Genomic DNA, 25672 nt, shown 5'->3' with positions numbered 1-25672 from the left:
GCATTTTATAATATAATCATGCTCATAAAACTAATAACAAGTCATACAAATGGGCAAGGTTACCGGTAAGTAAGGAAACAGCGTGTAGCTATAAAACTGCACTACTGCATTCTGCAAAAGTAGGTGTTTAAGGCTTCCCCCGCCCAGCATAAAATCTGCACCATATGTCCAATTTTTTCAATTCTACAATTGGTATAAGATGCATACCAATTTAATGCAATTTGCACAAGTTGATATGGAGCATGAATCTCCACTAAATGTGTTCCCATTAATTGGTGTTCTAGACCAAGTAGAGAACTGAAGTTGTGGGTCTATGGTGAAGAGATCATAGTGTGAACTCAGCAAGTTCTTTCTACATACACAAACATGTAAATAAAACATTCAGAAATCCTGGTTATTGCAAATAGCATTTTTTATTTCACTCTATTCCACTGAATCCTCAGTGCTCACCTCTCTGTGGTTTGACATCTTCCTAATATATTCAAGGAGGTTGCTTTGTTTATAGGGCACTAGGTCTTACTCCTATAGCATTATAAGATTGTACAGTACACTTTGGCAGCAATCCTAACCTTACTTACCCGGGAGTAACTGCCACTGATTTCGTTGGGAAATGTATCCATTACAAGCAGCACAAAAGGGTGACATCCATCCCCAAGCCCTCCATCAGCCCCACCAGTCAGGGATGATAGAAGCCGTAGCCCAACATCTGGATATTCATAGGTTCCCCATTCCTGCTCTTATTTCTCCCAAACACCTGGCACTGACAGGTCCCTTAACATGGAAGGTTGTTGACAGATAGCAGACACCAGTTTATCTTTCTTCTATGATTTTGTCGAATATTTTAGATGGTAATCGCTACATCTGGACTCCAGATTGCCTTTTAAGCAGGTGGCAGTCAAACAAAAAACCACAGGCAGATGTTTGCTTCTCATCAACATCAGACCTAGCGCCCCTGATAACCAGCTCTCAAACTTCATTTTTTAATTGGCCTCTCTGCTCCAAAATTCCTTCCCTATACATAGTGAATTTCAGCTTCAAACCTATTCTAACACCTTCCCTGGCAGGTACTCGTTGCTCACCTTCGAGACCCAGGCTGAGAATAAACTAAGGTTAAGAGCAGCTGCTATCTCTTCATTTTATACATTAAAAAAGCAAACCTATAAAGATAACAACCTGTATAAAACTAGGCAGATCACATTTCTGAGCTCTCATAAATGCTATTTGTTTGTTCAAGATGGTCATATTCTACCTCTGTAAGTGAAATGCAAGCAAAGGGTAAACAAATGTCATAAAATAATTAAATTGTACTGCAGCCTTGTCTTAGTTTTCCAAAGCTATGGTCCTGTGCACATTTATCTGGGGAGTAAACCCCACTGAACGGTAAATGGGACTTACTTCTGAGTAAAGGTGCATAGGTTTGCACCGTCTCCAAGCCTGCATTAGCAAATGGCCTTTAGGTTTCTTTCTGAAAAACAACTGAGAGGTGTGTTCTTTTACCTTCTCCAGGAGTTCATGTCAAGCGCTTGGGCACATGGCTGAAAGAACCTTGATCCTTACTGCTACAATCCCCATCTCATCAGGTGAAATCCTGCTCAAAAACTCCCTAGCCAAAAGTTCTTAACAGGAGGTGAAGGGCCTTTAGGCCAGTTCAGATATCACTTGTACAATTGATGCTAGGGGTTACCTGCTCCTGAAAGGTAGCAGTCTGGCACCTGCACATGGCTCACCACTGCATCCAATTAATTTCTGTGTCTTATCATGCATTATGTCAAGATGCTTCCATTCAACTGCTTTAAACTGACTGCCGGTCCATTTCATTGGATGAGGCGCCAAGTTCCAGAACCGTAGAAGAGGAAAATGTCCACCTAGATACTCTGCACACGCCACTCATGCCTTAACGTTTGTTTTGCCTCCTTAAGAAAGATAACCCTCCTCTAGCCCGCTGACCATTTCAAATGACAGTCCTAAACATACTTACGAGCCAGGATGCCCACTGGAAAACCATGTGACCTTTCTATAGGATTCAGCTACAGTGGTACCTTGGGTTAAGTACTTAATTGGTTCTGAAAGTCCGTTCTTAACCTGAAACTGTTCTTAACCTGAAGCACCACTTTAGCTAATGGGGCCTCCTGTTGCCGTCGTGCCGCCGGAACACGATTTCTGTTCTCATCCTGAAGCAAAGTTATTAACCCGAGGTACTATTTCTGGGTTAGCAGAGTCTGTAACCTGAAGCGTATGTAACCTGAAGCGTATGTAACCTGAAGTGTATGTAACCCGAGGTACCACTGTACTCATTGCTCTTTTCAGTCGGGTTGACAAAATTGCTCACAGTGGCTGTGCTAAACATGGCATATTTAGAGAAAATGACAATACGGCGCTAACAGTTTTATTTCCAACCCCCTTCCTAACAATTCCCTGAATCATTTATTTATTTATTTATTTATACATACTACTGCAGCAAACTGGGGAGCCAAATGCAGTGCACCTTCCACCAAGACATCAAGATCTCTTTCCTGAAATCATCGTCCCTCACCTCCAAGGTATCCACCCGCTGTTCTCTTGCCCAGTCAACCAAGTTGGAGGGGGAAGGAATCCTTCTGCACATACAGGAAAATACATCTTCCACCTCACAATTTTAGACCGTATATACGGATTAAAGACACCTAATCAATAGTACCTTCCTTGTGGGGGATTTTGTGAAAACACTGACTAGGGTCTCACTACACCTAGGGGGCTGTGGCTCAGGGATGCTTCGCAAGGTTCAACCCGTGGCGTCTCCAGAGGGGACTGGGAATGTCCCCTTCCTGAAATCCTATACAGCTCAATGGACCACCGCTCTGACAGCTGCCCATACCCTGGTTGAAAACAGACAGACCCGCCCCCTGTTAACAAACGCGGCTTGAAAAGTCAGGTACTTACTCCGGAGGAGGCGGGGGAGAAGGGCCCGGGGCTGCTCGTCGAAACAGCCAGCCCCTCTCGGGGTGGGGCAGAGTCCTTCGCTCCCTCCCGGGGAAGAGGGCCAAGGGCCGGGGCTCCCGTGGTGGAAGATGCGTCCTTCCTTGCAAAAGCCGGTGCTCACCCGTTTGCAGCCCAGCTGGGGCCACTGCTGCAAGCAAGCGGCCGGCCGGGCGCGCCGTATCCACCGCCACCCTCTTCTCCTCCCCAAAGGGAAAGAAGGCTTTCCCCCCCCCGCCCGGGGCCTGAGTCGCTCAGCGACCCGCCGCCGCGTTCCTCTCATGCATTGCCCGCCTACAGCTCCGCTCCTCCCACAGACCCGCCACCAGGCCCTGCTGGTGCAGCAGCAGCGCGAGCCGGGGAAAGCGTCTCCCCTCAGCAGGCGACGCAGACGCGCAGCCCGGGCTGCAGCTGCATCGCCTTCTTTGCTTGCTGCTCCCCCCGCTCCCCGCTTTGATATATATATATAGATAGATAGATAGATTATTGCCTCCGCAGCTGCAAACAGCAGTAGGACCGTGTATTCTCCTCAGCTTCCGTTGCCCGGTCCTGCTGCTCCTGCAGCAGCAGCAGCCTCCGCAGCCTCTTCCTCCATGTTTGCGCGCCGCCTCGGAGGTGGCGCCGCCGCGGCGCGCAAGCTGCGCTGCCTTCCCTAAGCAGGCGGGCAACAAAGGAGGCGGGGGGAAAGGAGGTGGGGAGAGGCGTGAGGGCCCGGGGTGAAGGAAGAGCACCTCCCGGGCACGACGCTGACTCAGCCCCCCCCCGAGGGGGCGGCCGAGGGAGGATGCAAAGGAAGTCTCGCCCGCCACGGCGAACAGGCCAATTGCATGTGAGTCTTGCGCGTATGGTGAGCCGCGCAAGAAACAATCTTCTGTACGCGGTGAATGGTAGAAGGGAATCTCATATGAAACTTCAGAATGATTAAAATCTATTCAGGTTTCAGCAGTCAGAACGGCAGTAACAACAAAGGTGGCCAAGGCTTCAGGGACGGCGTGGTTGAAAAGGAATGTTTTTAGCAGAAGTGGAAAATATATTGCATTTGCTGGATAATTAAGTGAGCTTTGGGTAAGGAATGCTTATGCATAGGCACACGGCAGTCCAGTGCATGGCTACTCAAAAGTAGGTCCCATTGAGTTCAATGAGACTTCCAGGTAAATGGATGTAGGACCTACTGCAGACCAAATACAGATACAGGGGCATTTGTGCGTTTCTCCTGCGAAGTGCCACACCTAACAGCAAACTCTAGTATGCAAAAGTACATCCCCCAAGAAGTATTTTAAGGTGCCGAAATACTTTTGGTTAGGTTGCACGACTAGGTGAGACACTGGCCTAATCCAGCAACCAGGTTCTTAAGGAGATCTGTTGTGATAGCAGAGCATCAGTGCCTAGGAGCAGTCTACCTCTGAATACAAGATGATCGGAAACAACAGCTAGAAAGTGCTTTTGCACTCATGTCCTGCTTGTGGGCTTTGCCTCCATTATGGGCTGAGTGAGTGCCATCTATTTGGCCCCAGTCCCTTGCCCCAGAGGACTTCAGTGGGCCCTGCAGCCTACTAGGCAGAGATGGAAGGGAGAGGGCACTTTGGGAGCCCCTTGGGGCTATGAAGTGCAATGTAAATATTCCAAAGAAATGAATAAATAATGCTGAGGTTCATATGGGTAGCTCAGAGACCCTCCTAGAATAGGCCAACAGCAAGTGGAAGCTGCTGTCTGCCTGTTGTCTCTCCTACCAATTTTCCATGACAGGTTCTGTGGGAGAACAGAGCATCTTAGAATCAGGGGGCTGGTCAAGTCAAAGAGGTAGGCCACTGCCACCCACAATCAAAAAGAGATCCCTTCCTTCTCCTTAGCTTTTCCAAATGGGCCATGTCCTCCTGCCAGGTGGTCCAGCCCCAAATCTAAGCTCTGCTTCAGAGACTCTCCTCTAACTTCTCTGCCTTTGCTGACTCCTTGTCCTCTCCCTGCAAAGCTGTCCTCAGATCAGGGGCATCTTACCCATAGATGCTAGTGGCGTGGGGCGCCAGGCCGCCAAGTTCTGGAGGGCGCCAGGGAAGAGGCGGACGCTGGACGCGGCATCTCCCGGCATCAGCTTGCCGCCCTCACCTGCCTCCACCATTCCACACAGAAGCAGTGCCACGCCTGGAGCCTCCGTCTGCCATGGCCACCACGGCACGAAGCGGCCAGCTGAGCCGGGAGGCGCCGCGTCCAGCCTCTGCCTCATCCCCGCTGGAGGAACCGCCCTCCAGCTACTGCCCGCCTCCTCCAGCCCCACCAGCAGTGCCATCCTACCTTAAAAACTCTGGGAGACGGGGGGTGGGGGTGGCGCCGGAGGGAGCTTTGTACCATGGCACTGGATATGCTTAAGACAGCCCTGCCTCAGATAAAACAGTCAATCATCAGGAGCAGAGTAGGGTTCCTCACATTTGGGGCGGGCCTCACACAGGAGGGCCCCAAACAGCAAATTCAGATGCTCCTCTAAGTCCTGTTTTCATCCAAGTGGGTCCATGGAGAGCTGTGGATATGGCTAAAGGTAAAGGGACCCCTGACCATTAGGTCCAGTCGTGACCGACTCTGGGGTTGCAGCGCTCATCTCGCTTTATTGGCCGAGGGAGCCGGCGTACAGCTTCCAGGTCATGTGGCCTGCATGACTAAGCCGCTTCTGGCAAACCAGAGCAGTGCATGGAAACACCGTTTACCTTCCTGCTGAAGCGATACCTATTTATCTACTTGCACTGCATTGCTTTCGAACTGCTAGGTTGGCAGGAGCAGGGACCGAGCAATGGGACCTCACCCCATCGCGGGGATTCAAACCACCAACCTTCTGATCAGCAAGTCCTAGGCTCTGTGGTTTAACCCACAGTGCCACCCGTGTCCCTTTGTGGATATGGCTAGGTGTGTGTTAATCTGGGCCCTGCTAGGCCTACGCATCCATTGCACTCAGCAATTGTTTTATGTTTTATGTACGCGTTAGAGCAGCCATGATGGATTAAAATGGATGTCACTATGCCCTGCCTGTCTCTGTCCCTTTGTGCACATTATTCTTCTTGTTGTTGTTGCTTTAGGTAATGAAGACATTTTGCCAGTGCTTCACTCCAGCCAGGTAAAAGCACATGAGGAGGGTACATAGCAGTGCCAGTGAGGGGTTTGGCCTGGGGAGAGCCTGAGGGCCTGATAGCAAGACCTGGAGGGCCACATTCACACCAGTGCTCTATTGAATGGCAGATATACCAAGCAATCAAAATTGGATGCAATTCTGCTTGATTTGGGGCTATTGTTTGGTGTTTTTCTGAGGTGCACGTTTGCATGATTGTGATCAAGAAGGGCAGACATACCGTACTAGAAGCTAAGCCCTTGAACTGTCAGTCATGGCCTGTGGGAGTCTGGTGTGTGGTCTGAAAGGCTGACAGCCTCCACCTATTCTCATTTTGCTTCATTGTAAGTTGGGATAAACGTAATTGTTTAACAGACAGAAAATTTCAATTTTTTTTACTAAAGCGGACATCTGAGATATGCCAACATCTGTGCAATTGCATTAGGTTCTCTGCATGCATGCACATATTATTTTAGCTCTCCATATGCAGTCAAGTGGAAGTTCCCGGCCTCTTCAAATCTTCCTAGCTGGAAGGTTTGGCCACTGGCCTAGATGGAAGACGGAAGACAAAGAACAATTTGTGACAGTTTTTCTCACTATCACCACCACTCTTTGGTAGTATCGCTTTGTGGTTGTTAGTGGTTCCTGAAAGATTATCTAGCCATACACTTTAGTGTTTACTTGTTAATGTAATTAATTAAGCAAATTTCTTGAATCCTAAATCAGGACATATATGCCTTTTGCCTTTTGTTACTGTGTGGACTTTCTGTACAGGGTCGTTTTTTGTAACTAGGCAATACTCAGGTTCACCCATAGGTGGACCTTACACAGAACTTGCATCATGTTTGTGTTGCATATTTTCTGAACTTGTTTATGTGTATGTTGCATATTTTCCGTTTGGTTAATGTCAGAAATCCCAGCTCTGACGTTCTGTTGATTCCAAACTAGTACAACAAACTGATAAGTATCCAGTGAAAGATCTGGCCAAGGTAAATTAATTGCACTAGAAACATTGATTTAAACTTATTTGCTTTCCTTAGCCCAGATCAGACTTGCTTAACTTAGAAGAATGGAAGATAATCTTCTGTTGACAGAAGGCCCCAAGATCCAACAGACACTCCCTACTGGATGGATGGAAGGGAGGTGATTTTTGCTGATTGCCCCTTGCCACTGGGCTGCTTTGGAGGGTCTCCCAGTTCTCCCTGGCAGATCTGTAGGGGGCACAGAGTGCTGAAGCCAGACGGGGGGGGGGGGGGATCAGTAAAAATCACCTTCCTTCCTTCCCTTTTGTGCAAGGAGAATTCTGCTGAGTACAAGTGTAGATCTAGCAACCTATTGCAAAAGAAATCGAACGCAATCACTGAAGTACTAGCCCAGGGCACATCAAAAGCTCAGTTACAAGTTAAAACAAGCAAGCAAAAACCCAGACAACCTACATTTCCTTTTTCTGCACTTTCCATTTTGAAGTGCAATATTGAAAATAAGCATTCCAAGTCTGCATCTCAAATAGCTTGTAGATATTTTAATTGTTTTATCATTTGAATGCTTGCCGCACAGGCTCCTTTGGAAGGAAGGGCAGGATATAAATTAAATAATAATAACAAATAAAGCCAAACTCTCATGGAAAACCTATGTTCTGAATCATGTTCCACTGGATTAAATCTCCAGCAATAAATTGGATATGTTCAAGGACATCGTGGCCAATTTCTTGCCATCTTCATCTGTCAGCCTATCTATTTCCCACTGTTCCAAGTAATAACTAGCCTCTGTTTCTGCTCAGTGCCTTGCTGCTAGCCTGGAATTGAAAACTTCATTACCAAGGCAGGCTATTTTCAGGCAATTCTTCTGGTTGCTGCTTTTATACAACCCAATGCACATTTTCTCAGCATATTTTTGCCTAGGCAGTAAGGTTTAATTAGAGTATATGAATTGACATAATAGGAATGATAGGAAATTTAGTCACTTATTTAAAAGCATTTGTAAACCACTTAATATTTTAAATGTATTTAAGTAGTGTAATACACACACACACACACACACACACACACACACACGTATCATTAAAACAAAAATACAACCTAAAGCCAAGTTTTTAAGAGTAATATAAGCATATAAAAACAAATAAATTCTCATATCAAACAAGGTCAAATATTTTGAGTCAGTGAAAGCCTGGGGGAAAAGATAATTTTTTACAAGATGTCTGAAGCAACATGATGGTTGCTGCTTCATGTAAAGGTAAAGGGTAAAGGGATCCCTGATCGTTAGGTCCAGTTGCAGACGACTCTGGGCTTGCGGTGCTCATCTCGCTTTACTGGCTGAGGGAGCTTCCAGGTCATGTGGCCAGCATGACTAAGCTGCTTCTGGCGAACCAGAGCAGCACACGGAAACGCCGTTTACCTTCCCGCCGGAGCAGTAACTATTTATCTACTTGCACTTTTGCAAGCTTTCGAACTGCTAGGTTGGCAGGAGCAGGGACTGAGCAACGGGAGCTCACCCCGTCGCAGGGATTCAAACCGCCGACCTTCTGATCGGCAAGCCCTAAGCTCTGTGGTTTAGACCACAGTGCCACCTGTGTCCCTTATGTATGGCAAAGCTGATAGTAACTCCAGCATATCCTTTATTGGAAGCATTTTACACAATACAAACCTAGGCTTGCTCACTCAAAACAGGGAGCCACAACCAGTCTCAGGTAATTCCACCTTTATAATGCATAGGTTTATTGCTCTGCTACAAGCAGCTGTTAGGGACCACTGTATCATATATCTGTTGAACATCCATATCCCAGTGAGCAATGAAATCTCTTGCTAGGTGGCAGGAGCCTCTGTTCATGTCAGTGGAAAAGAGGGGCAGAGCAATGGGGCGGGGAGGGGTCAGCAAAGGGCACTATGTCACAGTGTACATTATGGCTTACACCATGCCCCGACCACTTGAGATGAACCAGGGTTCTAGTGTCATGGGCTGACCTCACTTCACTTCCACTTTACATCTCTTAAGTGTACACAGATAAAATTGAACAACCTGACCCTATGTACAGTTTCTACTATGCTCCTAGGCCTTACAGGTGAGATAGGACGGCACCCTTACGTATAAATCTAAAAATATCTATCATGTGACCCATAGAATTTCTTTCATTACATTTTTGTCCGCTCTTCTTCCAAGGTGCTTGGCTCCCTGCAATTTTATCTTTACAACTGGTCTATGAAAAAGGTTAACCTGATGAGCAGAGACTTGAGCCTAAGTCTTCTCAATAGGACTCCAGCTCTTTAACCACCACACCACTTGGGCCAACAAGCTGAGACTTGAGTCAGACAATCAGAGACTCTGATCACCAATGGACCATCTAGGATTGGGAGCACAGCCTGTTCTGGATGAGGTTGTACTCCCTCTGAAGGAGCAGGTCAGAGGCTTGGAAGTATGCCTGGTGCCATGGATGAGCCTCACCCTGGGAAAACCACCTTTGTGATCATGGTATCTCCCCTGCCAGTAAAATTAGCGAAAGTGTATAAGACATGTGGATTGAAAATAAGTGGCATTAGCAACAAAGTTAATAAGAATATGCAAAAATGAATTGATAATGGATGAAAATATAGAGTTATAATATGTTAAGATACAGAGTTAAGATAAATGAAAGAGGGTAAGGATTTGCTGATTTGATTATTTAAATGGGAATACAAAAAGGGGAGGTGTGAGGAGGCCAAGGAAATAAGCTAATGAGTTCAAAGTTACAAAAAACGGATTTGTTTTTAATTCTTTTTTAGCTATTTGTCTTTTGTATTTTTATTCTTCTTTTTTCTTTTTCATGTATTTTTCTATGTTCTCTTTTTTGTATCTTTTTCTTTTTATATGACCTTTTTTATTTTGTAAACTTATGTTTTTGTAAAACTTCAATAAATATCTTTTTTAAAAAAAGTGTATTAGACATGTAATAAGTGTTGGAAATGTAAAGATAAAGAAGGCTCTTTTTACCATATGTGGTGGGAATGTAAGAAAGTGAAAGGCTTCTGGGAAATGATATATAATGAATTGAAGAAGATACTAAAATATACATTTATAAAGAAGCCAGAGGTCTTTCTGTTAGGAATTTTAGGAAATGAGATAAAGAGAAAGGACAGTAAATTTTTTCAATATGCAGTGACAGCTGCAAGAGTGTTACTGGCTCAGAAATGGAAACAACAGGAAATACCGACAATGGAAGAATGGAGAAGGAAGCTGTTAGACTATGCTGAGTTGGATAAATTGACTGGGAAGATTAGATACTTAAGAGACCAAAAGTTCACCGAGGACTGGGGAAAATTTGTGGAATATCTGGAAAGTATAAGTGAGGGACAAATAACGCTAGAGGGATTTAAAGAAGCACTGTGAAATGTGAGAAGTATTGTTAAAAGCGAATAGAAAAAGAAAGGTTCAAATAATGACAATACAAACCTAAGAAATGCGTAAATTAATAATGACTACGAATGATTTACGGAAAAGCTGAAGGAAGTCCAGAAAAGAAACACTTTGTGAAAAATTGGATGTGAAATTATTATGTGTTTTTGTTTTTGCTGTAAATTAATGAAAATTATTTATATAAAAGGAAGTATGCCTGGTGCCAGCATTGCTCCCTGATGTTCCAGTGGCTGCTGGAGTCAGTAGTGTTTTTGCATCATTTGTCTCCCTTCTCATAGGAAAGAGAGATTGGCTACAGAAGTACATGCCTACTATGCATAGCTGTTAACCTTCCCTTTTTTTGCGGGAAATTCCCTTATTCCAGCACCGTTTCCTGCTGTTTCCCGCTGCTATCCTGGAATCTTAGATATCCTGTAGACTGTCTCCAGGACAGGTGAGGCTGCTGATCCCTTATTTTCAAATCTGAAAGTTGACAGCTATGCTACTATGCACCTTGACTTCTGGATAAGCTTCAATTGCTGCCTCACCTTTCTCTAGCCCCAAAGCCATTGCGAATCACATGACTGGAAAACTCTGTGATGCATATGCTAACCTTTTTGCTGAATCGTCTTAAGAATGGGCCTTTACTTCTGCCTCCATTTCAAAATGGTTCCTATGTTTAATCAGAGACTGTAATGAGAATTGAGATAGCAGGGGGAAAAGTTTATATGAAGTCTACCAAGGGTGATAATGGTTGCCCCTTTTTCAATTCCATCTAATCTCTTCACTTTTGCAAGTTGCATGTGGCTGAGGGCAACAGAATTACCAACCTGATTTCCAGCATCATGTTCTCCACAGGGAAAGTACAGGAAGTGCAAGACCTCCCCAAGGCATTATTTCATTTGTACAGCAAATGCAGTTCATTAAAACTGATGTGGTGCTGGCGAGGCCATTGACGATACTGAACTCTCAGCACACACCTTTGAAATGGATTAAGTGAGAAAAAGAACCTATTCTGATTAAAGGAAACAGTTTAAATGTCTTATCTGGTTAAATTGCGGTTTTATAAAATCCAAGAACCATAAGCTAATTTTTAATGGATGTTCAGCAAGATCAAAAACAAAAGCGTCAGTTTCAAAGCAGTATTTTGCATCCACAAAATGCCTCCAGGAATAATTCCTCTTGAGTGTATGCACATTAAATTATGCCTGAAATGAGGCACCCTATCAGGGGTTTCAAAATGATCATGATTTTCCTCTAGAATCAGGTCCCACAAAGTATGAAAGCAGAAGTAAAGTGGGCTGCTACATCCAGTTGTTAATAAAATCCAGACAGGCAGATAGCAAAAGGCAAGGCACCCACAGAGGTCCTTCATTATGTAGTTTGCATCACATACTGAAGACACATCTCATTACCCCGACCTTAGACACTTAAGATATAGATATTTTAGGACCCACCCTGTTATTTTGATGCCTGGGACCAGATGTAATCTGGTAAGATATAGATATTTTAGGACCCACCCTGTTATTTTGATGCCTGGGACCAGATGTAATCAGATCAGCTTACATAGCACCTTCAGGTAGCAAAGGCTGGAATCCCTTCCAGTCGGGATTCAGGCCTCATCATGGGACTGAAACTGCCTTGGTCGCACTGGTTGATGATCTCCGGCGGGCTAGGGACAAAGGTGAGAGCTGTTTCCTAGTCCTGCTGGATCTCTCAGAGGCGTTTGATACCATCGACCATAACATCCTTCTGGACCGTCTTCAGGGGCTGGGAGCTGGAGGCACTGTCATACAGTGGTTCCGCTCCTTCCTCCTGGGCCGTGTTCAGAAAGTGGTGGTGGGGGATGAGTGTTCAGACCCCTGGGCTCTCACTTGTGGGGTGCCTCAGGGTTCTGTCCTCTCCCCCATGCTTTTCAACATTTACATGCAGCCGCTGGGAGAGATCATCAGGAGGTTTGGGCTGGGTGTTCATCAGTATGCGGATGATACCCAGCTCTACCTCTCTTTTAAATCAGAACCAGTGAGGGCGGTGAAGGTCCTGTGTGAGTGTCTGGAAGCGGTTGGAGGATGGATGGCGGCTAACAGATTGAGGTTGAATCCTGACAAGACAGAAGTACTGTTTTGGGGGGACAGGAGGCGGGCAGGTGTGGAGGATTCCCTGGTCCTGAATGGGGTAACTGTGCCCCTGAAGGACCAGGTGCGCAGCCTGGGAGTCATTTTGGACTCACAGCTGTCCATGGAGGCACAGGTCAAATCTGTGTCCAGGGCAGCTGTTTACCAGCTCCATCTGGTACGTAGGCTGAGACCCTATCTGCCTGCGGACTGTCTCGCCAGAGTGGTGCATGCTCTGGTTATCTCCCGCTTGGACTACTGCAATGCACTCTACGTGGGGCTACCTTTGAAGGTGACTCGGAAACTACAACTAATCCAGAATGCGGCAGCTAGACTGGTGACTGGGGGCGGCCGCCGAGACCATATAACACCAGTCTTGAAAGACCTACATTGGCTCCCAGTACGTTTCCGAGCACAATTCAAAGTGTTGGTGCTGACCTTTAAAGCCCTAAACGGCCTCGGTCCAGTATACCTGAAGGAGCGTCTCCACCCCCATCATTCTGCCCGGATGCTGAGGTCCAGCACCGAGGGCCTTCTGGCGGTTCCCTCATTGCGAGAAGCAAAGCTACAGGGAACCAGGCAGAGGGCCTTCTCGGTAGTGGCGCCCGCCCTGTGGAACGCCCTTCCAGCAGATGTCAAAGCGATAAACAACTACCTGACATTCAGAAGACATCTTAAGGCAGCCCTGTTCAGGGAAGTTTTTAACGTGTGATATTTTACTGTATTTTTGGTTTTTATGGAAGCCGCCCAGAGTGGCTGGGGAGGCCCAGCCAGATGGGCGGGGTATAAATAAATAATTATTATTATTATTATTATTATTATTATTATTATTATTATTTAGAGAAGAACTGTGTTCTACGAGTTCCATTCAAGTGGTCTATATGGAAAGGTTAATCTGTATTTGAACGACCAAACTAACTTACTCCCACCACCCCACTCAAATAATGGAGGTCAAGGTCATCAGCACTGGATTTTCCAAGCAAGCTAACAAGACCCTGGCATAAGGCCTGTGATTTACATAATATGGTGCTGGTGTGGTCTATTTCTTCTCCACTACAAATTTTTCAGTTTAAGGACCCTTTTCAGCATCTTTCCCTTAGGGCTTTTGGTTTTCGTAATACAACACTTTTTTATAATAATACTGGTGCTGAAAAAAATAAAAAGTTCAGGTGGTCTGCCAAGACCTCCAGAAATTTTCATGTGGTGGTCTACCAAAAGATAAAATAAGTTTGAGAACTACTACTGTAGAATTATTCTAAATTCCATGACCCTAGGGTACGTAATCACATTACAATTGATGTCACTGATCCAACATTACCAAGTGGACTTCATGGCTGAATGGAGATTTGAACCCTGATCTCCCAGATTGTAATCCAGCACTCTAAGCACCCACCACGGTGACTCTCTTACACATCTTGTGTCTAGCTAAAAAAAAAGGGGGGGGAGATAGGACTTTAACAGATCATAAACTGCTACAATTATATATTCAGTTTCTCCCTCATAATCCTCATGGGTATCTTGCAAGATGCCAGCACACCTTGTATGTACACTGTACATTCTGTTCTTGGGCAATCTAAATGGTGACCTGTGATTCACTCTGATCTTCTGGTAGATCCTGACCTGCTAGTTGGTAATCCCTGGGTTTAAACCAAAAAAGCATTACGTACAATTGCCTTTCCATTCATTGATAGCTTGGTTGATCTACAACCAATATGGAATTATTGCGTTTAGATAACTCAGTTGTACTAAGTTGACATATGACTAAGTTGGCATTGACTAAGCTTAGGCAATGTCCAGCATATAAAAAAATGTTATGGTATCAATACAGGCACCACTTACTGAGGGCTCGATCACTCAGTGTCCCAATTTACGTAAGAAGGAATGGTTTATTGGTGCAACCTTGACTGAAGAAAGATTTAGGTATATTTTGTATATTATTAATTTAAAAGATGTCTAGTCCACCTTTCAGCAGGACTCTGAGTGGTTTATAAGAACAAGATAAAATACAAAGTAAAATATAATGGCAAGTTAAGAAAGAAAACTAGGTGAAAATAATACATGAAAATGCTTGGGAGACTCAAAAGTATTTGCCTGGTACTGAAATTAAAACAGTGTTGGTGCCAGGTATACCTCTCTAGGGAGGGAATTTCACATACAGAACATTCTCTCACTGATCACCACCCACCATAACCTCTGTTCCTGGGCAGGTTGGTGTAGGATCAAGCATTCCTTCTGGGAAGCGGATCCTAAGCTGTACAGCCAGGTTTGAGAAATTTTTGACCTGTCAAATATTGATGATCTACAACTCCCATCTGCCCTAGCAAGCATGGCCAATGGCCATGGATTATGGAAAATGTAGCTCAACAACAGCTGGAGAACCAATGGGTCCCCACTCCTGCGGCATAAAATGGATGAACAGATTTTTCAAGTTTCTTACTGTATCTGAGATTATACTGTAAATTCTGCAATATTGGTGTAGAAAACAGAAGTATTGCTTAACGTATCAGGTACAGTGTAGAGGGTGTGGAAGAAGGGAGGTTGAATTGTACAAAAATCACACACCTTCCCATTCATCTCTGAACCGCCTCTTTTGAATAATTTAAAACGATTTGCTTCCTGTCGTTTTCTATATTTTAAAAAATAAAATAAGTTTTAAAAAGTGACTTCAACAATCAATAATTATGTACCAGCTTTGAATGATCACTGATGGCATTTTTGTTATCCGGCACACATTTTACTGTTAATATTCTTTATTGAATTTCAATTGAGTACTGATATTACACAGAGACTGGTTTTTATGTCCAGCGCATTTTATCTAAAGTAGAGATGTGGCTGAAAGGGCTGCATATTGATTTATAGCACTGGCGTGTTACATATTGCAACGCTTTCGAGCATAAAGGACTTTTAAAAATTCTGCAGGGAAGAATTTATGGGACTTTGCAACAGAAAGGTTGCAAATATATACAACTGTTACCTTGCTTTCTTTAGGGACATTTTCCTTCCGCCTTTAGTCGTCCATCCCCAAGATCTTTCAGAAACGTTCATTCTGTATATTCTTCTTCTCGGAAACTTGGCTAATGCGTAGTTAAAATCGTTGTGCGCCAAGCGCCGAGCAGGGAGCAATTACTTCCTGAATGAAAGCGCAGCGTGGCGCTTAATGAGACAACGAGGAGCCTGCGAGGTGCTGATTGGCTCTTCTTCCGAGTGGAAGTTTGTTACAAATAAAGATGCTTCTCGAGTTCGGGAGAGTCAGACAAAGGCCGGGCAGCAACGCGGCTGCCTCGTGGGCTTGGACTGAAGATGCAGAAACTGTGTCAGAGAAAGCCCAGCCTGTCTCGGCCGCTGAAAATGAAACGGCACGCGCCTCCCTTCCCCTTGATCTTCGTTATCTACTGCGTTTGCACCGCACGATTCACCTCAGGTAGGAGCCTCGTTCCTCACACTGCGTATTATTTCAGATACTTAAGACTTTTTTTACAGCGTCCTTCATTATGTCTATGGATGGACGATCTGGAAAGTTTACAACAGACCTGGGGGCAAAGGAAGAAATTCTTCGCAGGTTTCCTGTCCGTCTAACGAGAGGTTTCTTGGTTGTAAGCCAAGCTTACTTCTAAGAGGAAACTTGCCCAGGAATCTTGTGCATGAGGGAGTCAGAATCTACTGCTGTAGCAAGTAAACAAAAAAAAAAGGGGCTTCCTTTAACTTTTACTAATCTGCCTCAGTCTTTAAGAAATGAGCAATAGCTTCCCCACGCGCACAACTCAACGACTGTTTCTGCGTGAAGTGGAATAATCCTCTCCTGTGGAGGAAAGAGCATTTGGGAAGTTTTCCTGATCTAGTAGTAATCTAAGAGTAAAAAGGCTGCGAGCTTTTGCCACAGTGGATTAGGGTTTCCACCGGGGTCTTTATCTCTCCTGAAAGAGGAGGAAAGTTGTAAATGGAAGAGCGGCCAATCATTTAAATAGGAGAAGCAGAAGTAGAGCCTCTAAAATTTCTCTCTAGGTAAAGCTCCACGTGGTCAAGAGAGTTTGTTTTTAATAGTACAGTTAAAAGGTTCCGGAGACGGTTCAGAAGCTCCAGCATATGCGATGCTCTCCGAGGTGCTGAAACGAGGATGACCGTCTCGTCTCTTTATAAAATGTGTTGTATTTAGCACAAAGCCTGAGAAAACATAGGTATCGGGACACAGATTTAAAACTAAACTTAAGCGTGTGTGAATTGTGAGAAGGGTGGTAATAAATAGATGTTAAGTTGGTGTGTGTGTGTCTGTTTTCTCTGTGAGGAAACTATGTCCAGTTTCATCGTCATCTATTTATGCCATTCTGATCTACCGACTATTAAAAACAAAACTAATCAAAAGAGGCTAATTATCACTGTACTGTATAATAAGTTTTTAAAAATGTGCACATACACACTCAAAGAGTCAACTGAAGACAGTACTACAATTCTCTTAAGTGCCTTCTGTTGGACTTGCCCTGTCTTTCTTTAGATCTTTATGCAATTAAGGCCCGTTAATTAAACCCATGCTGTAGTGTATCTAATGATTTCTTACTGTTTCACTTTAACAGGATTTCCACAGCCCTTTGATGACTATCTAGGCGAATCAGACATTCCTAAAAGCAAGGTATGCAAACTTTTAAATAAATTTCCATGCCTGTGCTTGGAACACCTATCTCAAAAGTGTGTGAGATCCCATGGGAACAGTGAATTCTACTGCTATTATAGAGGGAAGACAGCCTGGTATATGCCTGATGCATGTAACAAGAACAATTGGTTGCTGCGTCCCCATGTTCACTGTAGGAACAAAATCTGTTGATCTAGTGTATATATCAGCTAAAGAAAAATCTTCAAAAATGTTGCCAATATAATAAACTTTCCGATTTCTCTACCCCACTCCCTCCACTTCTGATTTAGAGACTAGCATGCTGTTTCTGTCAGTAGATGGAACTGTCTGAACAACCCCATGTAAAAATAAGTTGTAATAAATTTTCAGTGGCGTAGATTAGGGGTTTTCGAAGTTTCTATCCCCGGGGCAGACATGAAAGGGTTTGAGGCCCGCCAGTCACAAAATGGAGGTGTTGTGAGCAGTGGATGGAAGCAGAGTTTGACATAAACACGACTGACATGATTTTATTCTGATACCTAATCACTCTTTGCCACAGCAATCTCTTTATGGTGGCAGGGAGTTTCATAGTTCACCATTACTCAAACTAAATAAAGACTCTGGAGTGTGATCCTGTCAGCACATCATGTCTCTGCTCAAACATCCCACTGGCCACTGATTTGTTACCAGGCAAAATTCAAGGTGTTGTTATTAATCTATAAAAGCCTCATTAGCTTGGAACCAGTTTACTTGAAAAAAAAACACCTTATCCTTTATGGGCCCACTAGACCACCTTAATTTGTTAGAAGTTGCACTTTTAATGTTTTGTTTGACTCTTGCGGCAGCACTCTAAATTAAATAAAAATTAATTTTATGGCCACTATCAGACATAGTGATTGTATATCAAAACAACTGCAAAATATGTAATGCTTGACTAACTATGTTTGAAAATAATGTATATTAGAATGATTTTTTTAAATTGATGTTTGTATAATTACCTCTATTTTTTATTGTTTGCTTCAAACACATCAATATTTAGTTTAAGCTCTTTTTGTCTTCTAGATCTGCCGTTCTGTTATGGATCTTTGTAACTCCATGTTTAATGGCATGCAGATAGATGAGGTATGATCCGATTCTTTCTTTTTTCTGAAAACTCTGTCACAGTATTTATGTAGTTAAGTAATCATCAATCCTCATGTAATCTGATATGCTTCTCCTCACTAGGAAAATAATCAGGAAATATATAAAAGAGTAAGTATTTACCTTTCTTTATAATATGCACAATACCTGTTTTTCTTTAAATAATGCAACATACTAAAATAGCTCTTTCTGTGCAGTTTTTATTTCACTACTCCAGAGCTCAAGATCCAACATATCCACTTAAAACCGGGGTTAGTATTTTAACATAAGCATATTTTATATTTTGTACACCACAACATACAAAATAGTATAGAACAGTATCTAAAATCTTTCACGTGAATTGAGTGTATTTATTAGCGATGCAAGCCTATGCATGTCTGCTTGGAATTAAGAACCATTGAAACCAATGGCACTTATGACAAAGGAATTGTGCATAGGATTGCAACTCAAGTCCACAAAGGGCAGGCTGAACCTTAAGACAGGCAAATAACGTCAAACAAGATTTATCTCACATCTGGACCACACATTTAAAGCACTCTCATACCTCATCAACAGTCCAGGCTTCCCCCAAAGAATCATGGGAACTGTAGCTGTGTGAGGGGTGTCCTAATAACTCGCAGGACTCTTACAGTTCCCAGTAATCTTTGAGGGAAGTAATGATGGTCAAAGTGATATAAGTGCTTTAAATGTACAGTGAAGAAGTTATCAGGATCTGAAAAAATCTAGCAACTAGATTCATAAGCGCCCGGTAGGGTTTTAGACAGCCACCAACGGCACACACTCCCTTCAGTGTAACATGGGAACCATCTATCAAAGGGGGAGGGGGAGAATTAGGTTTTAGCCTAATAAAACCCTCTCTTTCAAACAGTTAGTGAATGACTTTACCCACAAAAAGCCTTAGCAACGACTTTATGAAATATTATTATTATTATTTAGTATATCTCTGTGTGTATACATATATAATTAGTAATGGTTTTCACTTCATTAAAACAATGGCAAGAAGTGTGCTGAACCACAGTATGGCCCAATTCATGTTTGCCCTGAACAGACCCCACTTAGTTCCATGGAGCTTTATGCCTAACAAGTGCGTTTAGGATTACAGCATGAGGCATCTGCTCCTAATTACCCAGCACCTCTGCACTGCTCTACAATCCCGGCAAAGCCCCCAAGAGATGGTTTTCTGGCTGCATCTGAAACTTCTTGATAAACTTATTTTGGGACTTTTGAATATTTTGAATGAGCCAGTTCCTTATAAAGTCATCTATGTTGAGATGATGTTACAGGTAGATTAGGAATGTCACTCTGTCAGTGAACCATATAGCTGTCATCTAGGCTTTACACATTTATCTTTCTAATTTTTGTCTTTGCATAAAATTGGTGTTCATGATATCTCTTTGTTACAGTCTTTCCCTGTGCATCCTTTAATGAGCCTTGCTCCAAAGCTCTCGGAGAGGAGAATGAAAAGATTCCTTGATCCTGTATGCACTCGCTTCATCCATAGTATTTTGTGGCACAAACACTTCATTTTGACTTTTTCCTTTTCTTTTAAAAAGCCATTGTACTGGTGGTGAAATTGTGTGCATTTGTCTACTCTCCTTTCCTCCTTATCTCCCTTTCGTTTTCTTAAAACATTTTCTTAAAACATTCATGAATTTCCTTATTGTAACCCATTTTTAAAGTTTATTCAAAGTAAGTCACAACCATCATTGTTGATGTGATTATTCCTGTTAGCTAATTATTCTAGTGTTTGTGAACTGCTAGGCACATACACTATCCCTACCCAAAGGATGGTCAAAATCTCCAGTATCACTCCTGTCTTGGTGCTGAATGCTGAAGCAACTTTGCAAAGGGCTTTTGCATGCAGGAACATACTGCACTGTAATATCCTTAACAGGTAGAATAATTCATTCCCATTGCAGTCAATTGCAACGTTTTGTTGACTGACATCTGTAGGAGACAGGGTGTAGCAGATACAAAAAAACCCAACAACTCTGTAGCATTGTAAACTACCAGCTGCATCATTTGACTAGTTTAACATTCAGTGAAAATGTAGAGAATGGTACCAGGAACAAATTTACAGAATAAATAATAGCACTTTCAAAAATCAATACTAAGATCTAACTTTCCATTTGAGCTTTGGTGTTGTGCTCAAGAGCATGATCACGCCATTTCCATTTAAGAGACAGAAGCATGCGCTATACACGTTGCTTGGCCAAAGAAAAACCTCAGATGAATTCAAGGTGTTTAGCGTTCTCTTTCTGTTTCCAACATTGCCTGTGGTTTTTGTGTTTCAAATGTCATGTACTAGTGCAGTCTTCTAGCTTCTGCTGAAAGGCATCAACCTATCTGCATTAGGAGATGATTAAATTAACATGCACTATCATCTTGCAGGAATCTCAGCTTGCAGCCGAAGAATTCGGAAAGAAGGTAGGCTTAAAATGCTGGCATTATCATGCATATGTGTTACAAACAGCTCCCAATGCTCAGTTAATTTGTTTTGCCACCCTGTGAGCTGTCTGGGTCAGCATATAAAAGAGACAGAAGGCAAGGAATGGCAGGGGTGATGCCAGCAACACAGTAAATGTTTAAATGCTCTGCCCTTTGCTTCTCCTACTTTGTGAGTGAGCACGGGGTAGACTCTTTATACATTCAAAACAGACATAGCTATGATGGTTCATAAGAAAAATAGGAAGGCAAAGATTTGCTCAATTTGGGGCAATTTTGCCCTCCCTTAGCAGCCCTCGAAATGCCATCCCAAATTGTTCAGAGGGCATCTCTAACCTTCTTAATATGCTTAATGGGGGTCACAGAGTCAGCTCTGTCTTCCTCTTCTCCTTGTTCCTATTTCTCTGTTGGTGGTTTCTATACTAAGGCTGCAGTCCTAACTTATCCACCACCACCCAGCTGGTGGGGCTTTTTTGGAATGGCAGGGCCACCAATGCATCTGAAGCCCTGCTGCTCAGAAAGTCTGTGGTGGAAGAAGGAGTGTCAACTTGATTAAATTATTGGGGGGGGGGAGTAAACCCTGTCCCACATAATCAACCACATGTCGCGGTGCAGGGCACAATTTGAATGGCAACGCCCATCAACTTTGGGGAGCCTGGCCCCCTCAACTGTTTTATTGGGGGGGAGGGACCTTGGCCTCCTAGGAGTTGGCTCCTATGTGCGGAAAGCAGAGGAAAGGATGGTGTGCCCAGATCCATGCTCCAGGCTAGTGCACCAACTGGACCTGACCCTGTCACACAACAGCAGTGAGACCAGAGCTCAGGATCCAATGGATCGTGGACCAGCTCAATCCTACCTCTTCCTTGCCCCAGAACACCTCGTTGTGGTGTTTTCCTGGCTACCACCCATCCAGACATTCAGCAGGTGGAAGCGGAAGGTTAGAGCCAAGGGAATGATTCTTGTGTCACTTCCCTTGGTAATGGGTGGCAGGAGCCAGCTTAGTCAGGAGAGCTGGGTGGAGGGATAAGTCTACTCATTCCAACTGCCCTCCCCAGTCTAGTTTAAATGGGGGGGAGTTGGATTGCTTTGACTAGCTGCCTTCCTATGCATATTTACCGGGGAGTGATCCCCATTTTCAGTAGACATGCATAAGATTGCACTTGAACCCCCTATATTGCTGGGAGGAAAGTTCTGGCTCTGTTGGCTGCAGAATCTCATTGGGCCCCACTACACTGCAATATTTCAGAACTCCTGACCTATGTCAAAGTGCACAATAGGTTTAGAAACATTTAGCCAAGTCTGCTTTATTTCTTTCCTTTTACAGGAGAGCTTGGATACCTTGGGCCGACCCTTTTTTCTCTTCAGGGTATCTAATTTTATTTGTTCATTATCGGGGGGGGGGGGGGGGAATTGAACCATACATAGTTTCCCCTCTTGGTATAAAAAAATGAAAATGAAAACAGCATTTATAAAGCCTGAAGCCCGAAACACACACCATTATATCAGAGCTTTCCAAACTGTGTGTTGCAGCACGTTAGTGTGTCAGCTGCAGTGTGTAGGTGTGTTGTGCGAATGCTGTCTGCCTTCCTCCCAGGGATGGAAAGGGGTTGGTTTAACCTTCGGTTTGCTAGTAAAACTGAATTCTGTGTCGTGAAATGATGCGCGTCTGAAAAGTGTGTCACCAACATGAAAAGTTTGGAACGCTCTGCATTATGTGATACTAGCATGTGTTAAAATCTACAGTTCACCCTACACTGTGGTCTCATTGTAGATTGCATCAGGCATCCTTACCGCAATACAATATGTTTAGTGGTGCTATCGAGGCAGCAAATGGGGCAGGAGTCCAGTGCCCCGCTCAACAGAATGAGCTGCAGCTATCCCTCACTCCACAAATGCAGCAGGACTGGGGAATAATATGTATTGACTATATACAGAGTCATTCCCCATTGTAAGATCGTTAGGTCCAAAATCTAAAATTACTTAAGTGTACCACTGCATCTGTTTCTTATCTTAAATATCTAGAGAATTTAAATAATTAAAAAGCCAGAGGAGCTACACAAATACATTATTGTAATTGTTTTTTAGAATGTTTCAATTGTTTTAGAATGTTGTTGCTTCTGTGCAAGGACTTTCACTTCTACAGCAGGGCTTCTCTCCCTCTCCTCCCCTTGCATCCCCTCAAATTGGCTTGTAAGGGTCTGAAGAACCCACAAAACAGCACACAGCAGGAGGAAAATGTTCTGCCTGGAAAGCTGGAACGCTTGCGCAAATGGGACCTTCATAATAATACAAATGCTTAATTCCACCCCAAATATTTGGCAAAGAATTGTCTCCCACCCACCCTTGCCGTGGCTTCAGTGCAACCTATATGCTGCTTATGTGGAGGAGTGCAAGCAAGTAGAGGGCACCTGCCCACAGACCAGCATATATGAATGGGAGGCATGGAAAGATAACCACATGCCTGCATGCTGACAAAACATTATGACAGCCAGTCGGAATGCAGCGCATTTGTTCTAGTCAGCAAAGTGATGCTCTTTTGCAAACTCTCACCTTTGAATGACCTTGAGCTAGAGAAGCACCTGGTGTGCAGACAAAGTCAACTCTGCACCTCTTATTTTCTGCTGTTCACTTTGTGGCAAAGCTGGAGATTATGCTTCTCAATGTTATTTCATGAGTAACACTGCAGTGTGTTTAATTTATTTTTCTTTGCGTGTTAAATTTTCAGCCAAGGAATGGAAGGACAGTGGATAATGGAGGTGAATAGGCCAGTCAAAAGGTCGTGTATTTATTTATTTACAACATTCATATTTGTTTGTGGCGGTAATGATGATTTCTCAGTGGGGTGCATGTATCCTCTCCTATATTAATGAGTATGGAATGACATGGATGTAGCTGGTGGTGGTGGTGAGAATATTTTTATAAGCATGTTGATGCCTGTGAAACAGTTCACATGTATAGTACTACTTCACACTAGGGGCAGGTGATTTTGGGTTTCATCCTGTTCTTCAGTCATGTGATCACCACCATCAAAAGTTGACTGGAGCTGCACATGGGTCTCGTGCTACGTGGTCTGGAACACCATGTGCAGCTACAGCACACAGATTTATGCTCACAGCACCCCTGCAGAGCACATCTGTCAGGAGAGGGAGTCAGGAACAGGTTGGCAATAGATCAGCGAAGTTTATTCTTTATTCAGGGGAACATGGTTGGCTCAGGAGGCCAGGCCTAGTGAGCACAGCAACTCATCCCAGTAGATCTTGCCTCTATGAGGCAGTTGTGGGGACTGAAGGTCCTCACCGTCCTACAGGTCCCTAAGTCTTCTCCTCCCCTGGGTCATTCCCAAGCCATCTGAGACTATATCGCCACAGCTGTCTTTACTCCACTCTCTTCATGCTTATTTTGGTTCTGGGAGACCAGGAGGAAGGGGAACTGGTCACAGCAGGAAGGGAAGACACCTTGGCTTCTTCACTAACCTTACTCATCTCTTCCTCTTGGCCCTCTCTCATCTCCAGTCTCTGCTTCTGGACTGTTCTCTACCACAGACTCCCCCTGCTCACTAAGCCCTGTTACTGTCTCAGCTTCCAACACTTTTCCCCAGTGTGCTCGTCTTACCACCACCAATCCCCTAGCTCTGAGCCTTCTTCCTTTGGGGGTTCTCCAGCTGGTGCTTCCCACTATTCCTCTGCATTCAGCCAGCCCATGACACCATTTCACAATCCATTACCTTTTGAATGAATCAAGGCACCTTTGTAGAAACAGAATAGAACTTATTGTGTCCACATGGCTGGGAAGAGTTGGGATTAAAGGACTGTTTTTGCCATGAAGATGTTTGGACAAATAGCTTTATGTTTTTTAAATGGTTCCAATATCTGAGATTGCTAATAAGATCCCTGCTGTGTTTTAAAATAATTTGGTGTTACTGCCAACAAGCAGTTTCCATGTAGGAAGAAGAAAGGAGCTCTAGCTTTTAGAAGTAGACTCATTATGCCATATACTGCTATGTATGCCAACTTCCTCATAAGGAGTGCACTGACTGGAACTTCTACGCATCTGTGCTCTGCCTAGCAATGTGATGCATCTCCTGTTTGTTGTGTTTCTTGGTCATCGGCAGAAAATTACAATATTTTCTCTACCAAAAAGCTTCTTGCTAACTACATGTTTTAGCCTTTTTGAATCCAAGTGAATATTTTTTATTTTAACTACCAGCCAGTTCAGCTGAAGTACTGGAAATCATAGCTGCTACATACAGATCATATTATTTTGTAGTACTGGTAGGCTTCAAGCTTTCAGAATTGACACAACTGCCCTAAAGATGAAGGGTCCAATCCAGTAGAATCATAGAATTGTAGAGTTGGAAGGGACCACAAGTGTCATCTAGTCCCAAGACCCTGCAATCTTTTGCCCAACATGGGGCTAAAACCCGCGGCCCTGAGATTAAGAGTCCTGCTCTCCCAACTGAGCTATCCCATTACCAAGCCTTTCTGGATCAGACCAAAAGCTTGACTAGTCCAGCATTCTCTATTCACAGTGGCCAACCAGATGTCCATGGCATGCCTGCAAGGAGGCTGGACTGCAACAGTGTTCTTGCAACTTGCATTGTCCAGCAACTGGTATCTAGAGGCATACTGCAGTAGTTATGTGCAGCCTTCTTGCAAGAGCATCTTTGCATGGAGGACATCATCTCCATTAGGTGACGGAGAGGGAATGCTTCAACAGTTGATTGGCGAATGCCTTAAGTACTTAGATTCCTTCAAAGACTAACTATTTTTCTTTCAGACTTTTCTTTCAGACTTCAAGGAAAGAGAAAACCCAAGGGTCACTTGACTTCCTCGCTCTATCACTTTAAACTCTGAAAAGAAACATTTGGACTACTAGTCCTCTGTTAAGAGACATGCTCTTGAAGCCTGTGAAGTTACATGTAATAAATTTGCAGCCATAAATTATACCTGTATGGTT

The 25672-nt window shown here is 43.8% G+C and overlaps 2 protein-coding genes across 5 annotated transcripts in view; one reads left to right on the top strand and one right to left on the bottom strand.

Moving 5' to 3' along the window:
• CHST10 (carbohydrate sulfotransferase 10) overlaps window positions 1–3714 on the bottom strand; it is a 20256-nt gene extending 16542 nt beyond the window's left edge. Inside the window, exon 1 of one of the 4 annotated variants that reach the window (XM_083610957.1) lies at window positions 2920–3714. The gene's annotated coding sequence lies outside the window, so the exon portion shown is untranslated. Of the gene's footprint in view, window positions 1–2533; window positions 2872–2919 lie in introns of those variants that run through there. The other 3 variants (XM_083610956.1, XM_083610955.1, XM_083610954.1) reach the window with 3 other exon arrangements.
• Window positions 3648–25672, top strand: NMS (neuromedin S). The gene is made up of 12 exons (XM_083611107.1): window positions 3648–3784; window positions 14736–14956; window positions 15517–15949; window positions 17097–17152; window positions 18194–18253; window positions 18356–18382; window positions 18469–18522; window positions 19675–19749; window positions 20663–20698; window positions 22041–22082; window positions 23442–23472; window positions 25493–25672. Exons 3-12 carry the CDS (start codon window positions 15829–15831, stop codon window positions 25567–25569), a joined length of 579 nt encoding a protein of 192 aa, XP_083467233.1. The 5' UTR covers window positions 3648–3784; window positions 14736–14956; window positions 15517–15828; the 3' UTR covers window positions 25570–25672.

This window comes from Podarcis filfolensis, assembly GCF_964270895.1.
Source record: "Podarcis filfolensis genome assembly, chromosome: 4".
NCBI lineage: Eukaryota > Metazoa > Chordata > Lepidosauria > Squamata > Lacertidae > Podarcis > Podarcis filfolensis.
Note: the sequence above shows the minus strand (reverse complement) of the source record. Positions and strands in the feature narration are given on the sequence as shown.

Coding starts and splice junctions, on each gene's coding strand:
- NMS (XM_083611107.1), top strand. CDS start 15,829: ATGCAGAAACTGTGTCAGAGAAAGCCCAGCCTGTCTCGGCCGCTGAAA. Junction 18,523..19,674: donor CATATCCACTTAAAACCGGG/GTTAGTATTTTA, acceptor TCTTTGTTACAG/TCTTTCCCTGTGCATCCTTT. Junction 23,473..25,492: donor AAGGACAGTGGATAATGGAG/GTGAATAGGCCA, acceptor TTTTTCTTTCAG/ACTTTTCTTTCAGACTTCAA.